Source organism: Grus americana, chromosome 2 (genome assembly GCF_028858705.1).
Source record: "Grus americana isolate bGruAme1 chromosome 2, bGruAme1.mat, whole genome shotgun sequence".
NCBI lineage: Eukaryota > Metazoa > Chordata > Aves > Gruiformes > Gruidae > Grus > Grus americana.
Genome location: NC_072853.1, coordinates 9,404,710 through 9,417,677, shown reverse-complemented (window position 1 = coordinate 9,417,677; position 12,968 = coordinate 9,404,710). Strand labels below are relative to the sequence as shown.

At 47.6% G+C, this 12,968-nt stretch overlaps 1 protein-coding gene across 4 annotated transcripts in view; it reads right to left on the bottom strand.

Moving 5' to 3' along the window:
- KCNQ3 (potassium voltage-gated channel subfamily Q member 3) overlaps nt 1–2,131 on the bottom strand; it is a 209,516-nt gene extending 207,385 nt beyond the window's left edge. For 3 of the 4 annotated variants that reach the window (XM_054815980.1, XM_054815981.1, XM_054815984.1), the window contains exon 1: nt 1,709–2,130. In XM_054815980.1, coding sequence (XP_054671955.1) covers nt 1,709–2,052 — 344 coding nt within the window. In that variant the 5' untranslated portion in view covers nt 2,053–2,130. Of the gene's footprint in view, nt 1–1,708 lie in introns of all 4 variants that reach the window. The other variant, XM_054815982.1, reaches the window with a different exon arrangement.
- Between the last annotated feature and the right edge of the window lie 10,837 nt (nt 2,132–12,968).

Here is a 12,968-nt window from a genome sequence, read left to right as displayed (position 1 = left end):
AATTAATCTCGTAACTTGGAAATTCTTATACAATTGCAAAAAAATGTGAATCTCTCAGCTCACATGAGCTTCTCTAAACTCATCCACTGGCCTATTGCTTGTATCAGGACATGAGCCCAGGCATGGATGGATTTGACCCAGCTGCCACAGCTGTCCACAGAGAGATGCCAAGTGCTCCTAACATTCTGGCGTGTGCTAAAGCCTCACTTATGCAATGTGTAGAGGCTGACCAAGGCAAGATAAACGGGGTGCCCCTCCATCCAGACATGGCTCTCCCCAACGAGAAGCAGCGTTATGCAATACTGAGCACGATCAAACAGCAAGCTCTGGACCAAAGAGTCTTCCCAGCATAACAGACCCCAAATGCTGTCGCTCCCTGCCTGCTAGCACAAGTTTTCCTACGGCAAAAAGGGGCGAAAGAACTGAAAAAGTGTCACAGCATCCAGTGTCCACATTTTCATAGCAATTAAGCTGGAAAGCAGGAACCTGTGTCCCAAGATGCACTTTATGAAAACACTGAAAAGAGGGGAACAACAGTAAGTGAGCGGTACACACAGCAGCACTTCAATAGTGAACGCTGCCTTTTATTCCTCGCCCAGGGCTAAATCCCTGCAAACATCCACGAGAAATTTGCCTGAAGGTAAAATCACAGACCTACACTCAAGGTGTTTATTTGCAAGTGCAAGGACAACACGGATGATCGGGACTTCCCAAGATCCAGCTCCAGGCTCCCAGCCCATGCAGCCTAGAGCACTTTGTTTGCCTTTTGCAAATAAATCAATTTCAGAAATCACTGCTTAAATCCTCCATCACGCAGAGCTCTGCACACGTTATAGCATTAAAGGAAAACAGTAACACCATGATCACTGATAATCCCTTGGGTTTTCAAACCCATTCACACCACCAAAAGCCACATTTATTTTAATACGACTCTGCCAACTCCATTCTATGCTGTAAAGAGATTTATTTTTTTTCTATATTACTTATGAAAACTTAAGGGAACAGAATTTTTAGGAATGCAAAACAGTGGTCGTTAGCTTGATTCATCACCTTGGGCCACAAAACGAGTTTGTTTCGTCCCAATTCTCTTGTGGCCAGTTTAAGTTGCTGGTTGAGAGTGCTGCAATGCTCGGGTTTCATGCACCACAGGGTGACACTTACTGGACCATAACCCGATGGTTTTCATTTGACACTTTCAACTAGCGAAAGAGTCGGTTCACTCGGGGTTTATAACAGCTAGTTTAACCACACGCAACGCTCGAGGCTGAACTGAAGCCGGCAGCGTCCCCTTAAGCACTTCGAGCCTTAAAGCAGCTCAGATCTTGGTCTTTCTGGCATCCCTTTTCCAGGGTCTAAGACACACAGGCTCGGGCATGCCGCTCCAAGGCAACACGGGTGTACGTACAGGAGAGAGACACAGACTGAAAAGAAGCTGCTCATTTGGGAAAAACCGACGGCAGGAAAAAAAATGAAATAAAACCATTTAGCAGCACACCCCATAATAAGACCCTTGCCATCTCCCCCCCCTCCAGCCGGTGCTGGAGCGAGCCCCCCGGAGCGCCTTACGCCGAGAATGATAAAGCAAAACGGCGGCCCCGGGCGCAGCTCCTCGGGGCAGCCCCCCGCCGCCCCGGGACGCGCCCCCGGGGGAGCCCCGCTCCGCGCTCCCGCTCCGCGCTCCGCGGGGACAGCGCGCCCGCGTACTCACACGAAGGCGTGATAGAGCAGCGCCCAGCCGCGGGGTCGCTCCAGGGCGTCGTAGATCAAAGTTTGGATGCGGCGGTACTTGGCGTGGTTCCGCTTCACCGGGCGGCTCAGGGGCGTCTTCGCCAGCAGCCCCAGCCCCGGCGGGCTCCGCTTGCCGCCCTCTTCTTTCCCGCCGCCCTCCAGCAGCAGCGTCCCGTCGCGGTCGGTGCCGGCGCCCAGGGCCAGCGAGCCCTGCTCGGGGTCGCCAACGCCGCCCGCCGCAGCCCGCCGCCCCGCCGCCGCCGCCGCCGCCGCCCCACCGGCCGCGCTACCGCCCGCCGCGCCGCGCCGTGCCTTCAGCCCCATCGTCGCCGCCGGGCCCCGGAGGCGAGCTGCAGATCGGCGGCGGCAGCCCCGGGAGCCCCAAGGCCATGATCCGAACTCCCCGCCCCTCCCCCCAAAAAAATTATTTCTTTATATATTTATATATATATATACATGTGTATGTGTGTGCATATATATATATATATATGGAGGGAGGGGGTAAAAAAAAAAAAAAGCTGGGGTGGGGGGAGGCAGTCACATCCCCGTCAGGTCATCCTCGCCGGCGGGCACCGGGGAGGCAGGAGCGCGGCGGGCACCTGGGCCGACGAAGGGAGGGAAATCATCGCGGAGTTTATTTACCAGCCCGATGCCCGAGCCCCTTCCTCCCCCCCCCCCCCCCGCCTCCTCTTCCTCCTCCTCCCAGCTCCTGCCTCCCCCCCAAGCCCTCACGTTAGGGAGTGGCCCATTGTATGCAGCCAGCAAATAGCCGGGCGCCCGCCCCCCGCTCCCCCAGCCCCGGGTGTCTAGTCATCCACGGTGCGTGGGGCACCGGCGCCGGCCCTCCGCCACGGGGCTGCCCCCCACCCGCCCCCCCGGTTGCCAGCCCCCAGCAGCCGCCGCTGGGGCCGCCTGCGCCGAGCGGGGAGATCCCGGCAGCCGGCGGAAGGGGAGACCCCGCTCGACACCCGGGGATCCCCCTTCAGCATCACAGCCCCCCTCCTCCGCTGCGGCTGGAGGGGAGGGAGGGGAGGGGGAGGGCATCCCCGGCCCCCGGCGGGGGGTTGCTTTCACCGCCGGAGCAGGAAGGAGCGCAGGATGGGGATGAAGGATGCCGGGAGAGGCGGCGGGTGGGCGGCTGGAGGCGCTGCCTGTCGATGCGGCTCGCTCTGTGCCGAGCCCAGCCGGAGCCTCCGCCCGCGGAAGGGGGTTTGGGGGGGGGCAGCACTCCCGGACAGCCCCCAGCCCCGCCGGGAGCAGCTTTTTGCACGGATCTCTTGCGGGAGATGCTGCTTCTGCCCCAGCCCGGACTGCGGTCCCCAGCCCCGGTGGCTCCCTCGAAGGAGCAGCGCCGGGGCCCAAGCCCCGGGGGGGGGGCGGTGTCTGCCCTGAGCCCCCGGACCTAAGAGCTTCTGCCCCACTTTAGCATGTGTGCCAGCATCCCGTCCAGTCTTGGACCTAAATCCTGAAGGGATGTGATTTTGGCTGCAGGAAAGATGGGAAGAGACAGATTTTGTGTGCCTTGCAACCTTGGTGCCCTGAGATTTCTGCCACAACACACCAGCAACATCCCCTCTCCTCTTAGAGCTCTCTTGAGTGAAAACCTGCATGCAGGGCGGAGCGTTCACATAGCTACACCTTGGGAGGATACAAAGGGTCTAATCGAGCCTTTCTTTCTTGCCAGAAAATAATAAAAAGCTAAATAAAGACAAAGCCTTACAGATTGCTGGTTGTTTTCATGAGAGATCCTCCTCCTCCAGATGGGGGAGTTTTCCTGGTATCTCCTGAAAAGATGCCAAGACACCCAAGAGCCCTTCCAGACTCATAAGAGAAGCAGATTTGCCACCTACTCTAGCTGCTCCTGCTCCATTCCCCAAGGGATTTATGATCTGAGCAGTCCTTCTCCTGTTTCACACACCAAGAAGGACAAGAGATGGAAAAGGAGCTCCTGGAGGTGATTTTTGGACCCACCACAGGGCTGCAGAGGCCATAGTACTTTGGAGCAGACTACAGGCCGCTATTGTAAATGTCCCAGGTCACTCAAAAATGACGCTTCTGCCATTGCATTGCTGGGTGGAAGAAGGGCCATTTCCCCTGTGATATTTGCACTTTCTGAAAGTCCAAACTGAGCAGATCCAGTGCCAGAGAAGAAAAAATGGCACTCTCAGCCTGGAGCTCCCCTCTGCTACAGTTTCCCTGCCAGTTTGTAGCTAACACCTCTGCCTTCAGCTCTGCAAGTTTCAGCATTAATATTGTCTCAGTCACCATCTGATGTTGAACCTTTGCAACCCCAAGGGATTTGTCCACAGGCAGATGCGGGCAGGCTGCACGGTATCTCACCCACACGGCTATCGCGTCAGCAGCCAGCGTCAGGTTAGCTGAGATCTCCATGACACTATCAGCAAGAACTGGCTGGCCCGAGTGCAGCACCAGTTCTGTTCCCCGCTCAGCTAACATCTATCAGCATCATTTGAATGTCATTTATAGCTGTATTCCCAAGGAGGGCTGTGGGAGGCTAGGAAGTTTTGATAACTAGGCCATTTATCTCTCTCCAGCTCCTGTTCTACCTCAGTACAATAGCGATGATACTTCCCAATACCACAGGGGAGCTATAAGCATTAGCGAGGATGTATGGGGCACTGCGAATAGAGCACTTACTCCAGATAACACCCTATGCCTTAACCTTCATCCCAGCATTATGCAGGGGGAGGTGGGAGGATAAGGGGCGAAGGAAAGAAAATTTATAGCTAACCAATTCATCACAGTTTTGAACCCCAACAGTAAATGTTCAAACCGAAATGGGGATGGTAAATAATTTTCACAGGGCGAGGGGGTCAGTAAATTATTTTCCCTTGCAAAGGATTGTACGGATGTCATATGGTAATAGGTAATGGATAGGCAGGCACACCAGCTTGTTTGGCTTTTATAGCCCTTACACCAGGGACACAACACTTTTCAGCATCAACATGTTGGTTTTTTTCAGTTGCATCCTCCAAAAGACAGGCTCTCAAACATTTTCAAATCAGCCCGTACAAACCACTTTTAAGACCCAACAGGACAGAGTTTCCATCTCCTCTTCAAATTTAATATCCCATTGCTCAGTGTCAGGAATTCTCCTCCTCCATGCTCCATCTGGGATAACTATTGCGCAGATGTAGCCGTACTAGCTGGGAAGCAGTGTAATGCAGAGGGAGTTAGCTAAAACCTTTTAAATCAGCGCAAAGACACCCAGCAGTTTTAAGGGGATCTGAATCAGACCCTAGTACCTTGTTGGAGGTACCACTGCTTGGGACCCTAATCCTATTGCATACCTGCTGGCAAAGCTCCCACTGACGTCAAAGGGAGTTTGGCCAGATGGAGCACTCCGGGCTATGATTTGGCTTGATGAGCAATTATGCTCCATTACTATTATTTATGATGTGTTGCTGGCAGCACCCAACGTGCACAGGTTTGATATCCACCTCCTTGGCTGACACTGGAGATGTCTGTAATCAAAAGCAAGTGCTTCTGCCGAGCTGGAGTTTGCAGCCAGGAGGATGTAACAGGCTCTTTTGGGAGTGTGCAGAGGGACCTGTGATAAGCATCTCCCAGTAGGTTATGCTGGCCCTTGTCAAACAGAAAACTGGTTCAGTCAGAGAGGTTATAGTCTAAAATTGGAGGAAAATAGGAAAGGATTATATCTGTTGGTCAAAATAATATGGCTTTATCTTGGCTTGTTCGTAGATCAGTTGGATTCTTGTGAATGGCAAAGCACAGGACTGCTTGGTAAACCACACACAAACATATAGAGTGTTTTAGTAGAGCCACATGCACATTCAAGTGGAATGTCTGGATGATGTTTACAAGAAGGAAAACTGCAAACAGAAAACCAGTTACTCTGCAAAATATTTCAGGAGCAGAATGGACAAACAGCTGCTCATGAGCTTCAGTGACAGAGGAACAGAGATTTGGTACTTGAAAATATTGGCAGGGGGCTATCTAGGATTCGGGAGCAGAAAGCAACACTGTCTATAGTGTGAGTGAAACTTTCATTAAAATGCCATGTCCTATTTTAGTAGAACATGCTTTGAGAAAGGTGCTGAAGAGCAGAACCACAGGGATCATTTCCTGAGATGAAAGATTTGAAGCTTGAGTACCTCTTGACCTAGCAGTCTTAGATATAACAAGACCCACCACATGGAGGGTGAAGCTATATAACCATAGAAATAAGTGGGATCTCAGTTTCAGTGTAAGCACACAAGTGGTGTTGAATTTTGTTGCCTCTTTCTATCCTTCTGCTGGCTCCTCTATCTTATCAAGCAGAATTTTTGCAGTGCTTCAAGGCTTCTCATTTCTCATTTAGGGTGACAAGATCTAATCTCATTTTTAGCTGGTCTCTAACACCAACCTCCACTCAGCCTTTGTAAGATGCTTCATCAAGCACCCTCATGCTCTCTCCTCCGAAGTTCCAAAGGCTTTGAGGAGGACTCCATCCACACACAAACCTACCTCATGATGCCTTTCAACTATTTTGTTAAAACTCACTACTGGGATGCCCACGAAATCTACCAAGGCACCTGTGCACGGTCTGGAAGCACCTACTTGATGAACGCCAAATGAGACAGTATAAGTACAGAGCGCAGCACTGATACCCCACCTAATTCAGGCAGAATGAGTAGACCTGAAGCCCCGTGGGGGCTGATTTAGGGGATTGCTGTCACAGACACAGCACTGTGCTGCTGCAGCTATGCTGTTCAAACACCCAGCCTAGCTCATGTACTGGGAACTCAGTGTTCAGCAGCATAGATTTCCTCTCTCCTCTTTTTGCATCTATGTCCTCCTTCTTCCTTATAGTTACACATCAAGCTCTCTTTTTTAGGGCTTGTTTCCTAGGGTCTAGCATTGAGGGAATCTAAGCTGTGGCTATTGCTCCTGCCTGCTAAACTGACAAGATGAAGTCTAACAGTCAATCGGTGGAACAGCCTAGTCAAGCATGAAACACTCTCAAACTTGGTCTTAAGTCAGAGTTGCAGGTTTGATCTTTATTTTTAAAAGCTATGGCCTAGTTTAACTTGAAGTTATGGTCTGTGATCTGCAGATGGTCAAAGTGATCAAAATGTCACCTTCTGTCTTCCAGATCTTTGTGTGAACTCCATGAAACCAGGCCAGGCAGAAAGGCACACAAAAGTCTTGTTGGGGAGAGTGAAATCAGTGTCTGCTCCTTGAATCTGCTGATGGAAGAGGGGTGGAGATGTCCATGAAATCTCAAAGCTGTGCAGAAATATAAAAGACAGTTATGACAGCCAGTTCTTCCTTCCCTAGATTGCAGATGAGCCTGATGAAAAGTAGCTGCTGTCTCAAGCTGTTTTCCTTTTCTCTGCAGTGACAAGGTACAGCTGGAAACCAGAGACTATATTAACTCTGGTTCAGGGTTGGAAGAATTGTGGAGCTGGTGCTGCTGGTCTCAAACTGGGCAAAACTCATTAAAAGAAAAAAACCACCACCAACAAAACAACCTCCTAAAAAACCAACTGTAAAACACCTTCGTAGAAATGGAGCTCACTTGAAGGATAGACTCACCAGGGCAGGTCCCCTGGTTTGAAAGATGGCAGATCAAATGTTCCCTGAATTGCTACTGCAGGAGCTTCAACCTAGCAGACAGTATCAATGCCTGTCAGCAGTGGAAATGAGTCCACAGAAATCACCCATGCCAGCTCTGCTCTCCCTACACTAGTCCCCTGGCACTCAATGATCCTTGGAGCACAAGAGGTGGCCGCCTGTGCCATCCACAGAAATGGGAGACCAACTGTCAGTTGCCATTGGCCTCGCTGCCAACTAGCTTCATGGAAAACATAAAGAGGAAAATAAATCTCCACCGCTACAAATTACTGCATGGACAAAAGAAAATCAATACACTGTAACTTCCCACCATCTCAATGCCATTAAAAGATCATTGCAAACCAATCAAAAGAGCATCCATAATTCACTCATGCTCACCTTACTGAATCCATGGCACAGTGCAGAAAGCATGTGTGCGTTCATAATCTTGTCCCATCATTTTGCACAGTCCTTGTGTTTGAGAAAGGAGCAGGGATTTCAGCCAGCAAGGTTCATGCATTGTATGGTCCTTGTCCAGCAGCAGTTCCAAACCTTGGATTCTTGGGTCCTTCCTCCCTCAAGGACCATTCTAGTCCTTGACTTTCTTGAAAAAAAAAAAAAAAACAAACCCAAACTTGTCCTAAACTTTTCAGGCTTTTGGATCTGCCTTACAATGATTCATTTCCAGGCATGCCCCCATAGCACACGAGGCACAGCAGCACTGTGACATTGAAAGTCAAAGGGCTGCCTGAAAAAATAGCACTGTTCTTCAGGGAAGGAACACAAGTACATAAAGATGGGTCTTCATGGGTCTTTCACTTTTCTTCGTCTAATCTCATGCATTACGACTTTTTCTGAGCTACTTGGAATTTCTCACTTCCCCTCCTGACTGTAAGTGAGTGAAAGTAAGGTGAGAGTCTCACTTTCAGGTGTTGGGACATCACAGGATCAGCCTGAAATCTTGACATTTGAACTCTCATCACTACAGCTGGCAACTCTGAGGAGTACGTAGTGGAATCATTACTGACTGAAATGATTTTTCCATTTCTTTTCAGATAATTTTTAAGTTTCCAGTTTGTGCCTAATACAATATAGTGTCTCTGTGTTAAGGTGAGTCTATCAATTGGATATTTTCCCTTAACATCAGAATAATGAATTGAAACGTCAGTACTGGAAACCTGATCGTGCTATGGAGTCAACAACTGGGTCACTCTAGAGTTACTAGGAGGTGCAGCCTATGACTGCTTTTACAAGGGCTCCCACCAAATTCCTTCTTTACCTTCAGACCTGAAGAAGTCATGTTTGCAAGGATGTGTCTTAGGGAACTACCCACTGTTCTCATTTACGCTGTCTACTTTTAAAAAGGAAGCAGCCTGGCTTAGCAAACGAGTATCTCTCTTGAGTGTTTTCTGGAAATACTTATCCAACACTTCTAAATCTATGCTGAATAGGAATGTTCGCAGGGCAAGATTTGAAGTAGAAGTGGGGGGAAGGGTGACCACATATGGGAGAAACTTTGAATATCAGTTTATATTTGCTATAAACTGACCCACTGCAAATTCCTCAGTCCAGTCCCTTCTAGTGGAGATAGACTGAGAGGCCATTGCTTTGGATGTCTTGAGTGCCAGAATCATGTTTCTCCATGACGTGGGCTCCATCACTGTTGCTAAAATATGATGATTGAATACAGATACAACATCACCACCAGCTCTGGGTAGAACCATAACTGGTTGTACAAAGCATCACACAAACTGAAATGGCGATGTTGGCTATCAAGTCATCATGGTACAGTCTGCTTTACAACAGTCAATAGTCCTATTCCAGTAGAGTCCTAATAACTTCAACTGGAGGTCTCTCTGATGGATAGGAAGCAGTCTTCAGATATTCACAGGATCACAGAATCAGAGATTGGTTGACGTTGGATAGGACCTCTGGAGGTCATCTGGTACAACTCCCCTGCTCCAGCAGGACCACCTAGAGCCCAGGACCATGTCCAAACGGCTTCTGAATATATCCAAGGCTGGAGACTCCACAATTATCTATTATTTCATTTCTGACTCCTGAGCACCCAGCTACACAAAGGCTTGATTGAAGTACCTGACATATATTTTAATTTCAAGGAATTTAACCCAGAAGTGCACTATCATTTACTGCTATCAGCTTCACATATGGAACCCAGCTCTGGTTTGCAAAGCTATCCCCATTTCATATTCAGTCCTTGAGAGAACATCCTTTGTCTGTGGGCTGGCAATGATTCCATGGGCAAAGTTTCTGTCTACTGTCTTTGGTAGCAGCAAGATTGCACTCCAGTCTTCCAAGGATGCCACTTATCACCATCCCCAAGCATAGGAAGAAATTGCCGTGTGTTAGGATAGTTTCTGTCTTCACAAACGTAAAAATGAAAATCCATTTCCAGCCTCCGTTTCCTTGCCCAGCTGTCTCTAAAAAGACACAAAAAAGATCACCAACTCCCTCCTCTCATCAGAAGCAATCTCTGATAAGCAGCTCCTTAAGGGCTTTCTGAACACTGCAGCTCTGAAGGACCAGCAAAAACCTTCAGGTCCACACCCCATACATACCTCAGTTTTCAGGTGGCTTCTCTCAGTGCAGACATTCTTCTGCACAGGCAGACACAGATCTCCGGCCCGTGCGGTCTCTTCATGCTGAAAACAACAGTGAGCTGCACAATGCCAGGAGCTCACAATTTTTTTTCTACCTGGTTTGCAGCTGAACGGACCCGCCCTAATGCATGCATCCCCTTGGAACGGTGCTCCCAAATCTGTGGCTTCTGTTGTTCTCAGATGTTGCATATTTCATAATTTGCGCCTTCTGTGGGCTAGTTTTCAGTAGCAGAAATGGATTATCATTGATTGTAGAAAACTATGCTTTATTGAACAAAGATAAATATTGATCAACCTGCACAGTACCAAAGTCAACTTCAGGCAAGAAAGTGTGGTGTGGCTATGCTCTTGTTCCAGCTCCCAGCTATAGCATAATGCTTGTAGCTTAAGGAGCAAGGGATGCACCAGGAATCTGATAAATGAATATTTATTTCCTGGACAGGACATGTGCATACCTCTCACCTTGAATGATGTGAGACCCTTCACCATCAGGGCACCCTGTTTCTACTACCAATAGCTTTGCTGTTCTTAAAAAGAGCTGATCAGGAAGTAGCCATAAGAACAAGGTCGCCGGGCTCTGCTTTGGAGCAACTCTCTGCCTGCCTGGCAAGTCGCGCTTGCTGGAACGTTGCAAATGTGGGTCTGGGTGAGTCCAGGGTACCCGTCCAGTGACAAGAGGGATGTGCTCCTTAAATCATATTATTACTTAGCTTGATTTCTGAGTGGAATATCCAAAGAAACCATGATCAGAGACAATGTGTCTAGAGGACACAGCAGAAAAGAATAAGATTTGCTCTCATCTGTTCAGGAGGAGAGTTGATTTGGCAATTAATATGTAGGTGTAGCACTGAAAAGATCTTGCTTTCTCTTCCTACTATTACTTATTCCCAGTGTGACTGTGATCAATATCACTCTGTATCCCATCCACTGAGCAGTTTGTCTTGTTCCTTAGGACTTGGTCGTGTGCTTCATTTTGTCCTAAGGCCAGTGCAAAAAGTTCACTGGAGCATTAGGGCTTTAGTGCTTTGAGACTACAACGTCTGGCACCATCCGGGGCCTGGCATGAAGAATGAGATCCCTCAGCGCCACAAGAACAGAAATGCTACATTATTAATAAGCAGGTGAACAACGAGGTATAGAGCGGTGCAGGTCTTAAGTATGTGGATTGAGGTACCGACAGTGAAAGCACATCTGTTAGTCTCATCTCCACCAGATGGTTCCTTTCAGCGCCTGAAGGTGCTGTCATTTATTTCATCACTAATTTAGCTCAGGGATTGCTGAAGAATGGACACATCCCAGATATGAGAATAGTGGTCTGACACCTGAAACCTTTGCTAGGAACATAAATTCGTGGAAAATCTTCAGCGATAAGTTAAAGACACAGCTTTCTTTTGAATTGTATGAACTGATTAAAAATGAGAAAACAAATTTTTTATCAATACGTGACAAATTAAGCTCTGTATTTTTATTATTATTCTTTCTTGGAAACAAGTTTTAGGAGAGAAGATAAATCACTTTTTGTTCACTAAAAATAGTTTGAAAACTGATTCTTTTTCAGTTTAACAAAATAAAAACAAGATGGAAAAGTTAGGTAAGAAGTTGTTAAAAGGCTGAGCAAACAATAATTCAAAGTTTCAATGTCTGAGCAGCTCCTCATGCTCAGAGTTTCAGGGAGGTTTAAACCAGGGCACTGCTTTCTCCTTGGGGTGGACACTGAGGACATGCACGGCCGGCCAGGGCAGCATCTCTGAGCAGCAGGGACCGAACGGGCTGTTCCCAGCCAGTCAAATGTCTGTTTGCTGATCTGTGGACACTCAAAACTGGAAGGATTTGATACATTTTTAACTGAGGTTCAGTAGCAAGGCCACATATCCCCATGTCTGCCTGAATCTTCAGACAGGCTGAAAAAAGCATACGGTGTTGTAAAGTTTCACCATTTAAAGAGGATGTCATAACCTCCTGGGCTCCCAAGCTAAACATCAGTTTTGTTCTCTGGCGTTTTGATGAAAATCAAAATTTTTCTTGCTTGCATGCTTGTCTGTTCATCTAGCTATCCAATCTAGTTGTCACAGCAGCAGATGCTTGGACTTTGATGGTGGTTTGGAGGAGGCTGAAACCAAACTGAGGAGCACTCAAACAATTCCAGCTTGATCCTCTGTGTTAGGCAGAAGATCATTTGTGATATCCAGGTTCATTATGAACCTTCATGCTAAGTCTTCAGTAGAGGTTTCTACAAAGCTATAAGAACAAAAGCTTGTGTTTCTTGAAATGATGATGAGGCTTCAAGCTGAAGTGAGGGGAACTTTTGGTTTTTTTGGTCAAACTTAAACATGTTAACAGGAAAACAATTATATGGGTGAAATTGTGTGGAGGGGTTTTTTTTACCTATTTTGCAGTTTAGAGTAAAAATTTCTAATTTAAGGTTTGTTTGAAGTGTTTGTTTTATCATTTCACAGTTCCCTTTTAGAAGTTCAAATCAGTAGTAATAAAATTAGAAATTTGGCCAAAGCCAAAATGTGGCATTTTGAACAGACAGAAACAAATTGCTCCCACTGTCCTTTCCAAGCCTTGAGATTGCCTGCAGTACTATTGAAGTTGCATGAAGTTTGTTTTTTTTTTTTTATAGAGTTGAATTTGCATGAGGCTTTTTTTTATGGCATCGCTCTGCATTCATCAACTTGACAGCACCAAGAACCCAGTTTTTGTTCCTTTCCAATGTGGCATCTCTTTCTCCCCATGTTTGCAATGACATCCATCAGTGTGGTTGTACCATCTTAACAGCCTCCCATCCCCAAAATCCTGCCCACCCCAGACTGCTGATGACTGAGTTATTGCTCGAGCAGCTGGAGTTCAGGGTTCCTCCCTAGTGCACAAGCAAGCTAAATTCTGCCTACAGGGAAATAACTTCTGACTCTGCTGCAGCCATAGCTTTTGGATACCTAAGCTGGTCATTCATTGCTCTATTAAGGTAAAAAGATGCTCTTTTCTTTTTTTTTTGGTTGCAAAACATGCAAGACAAGTTAAGAGCCTGGGAGATCTGCT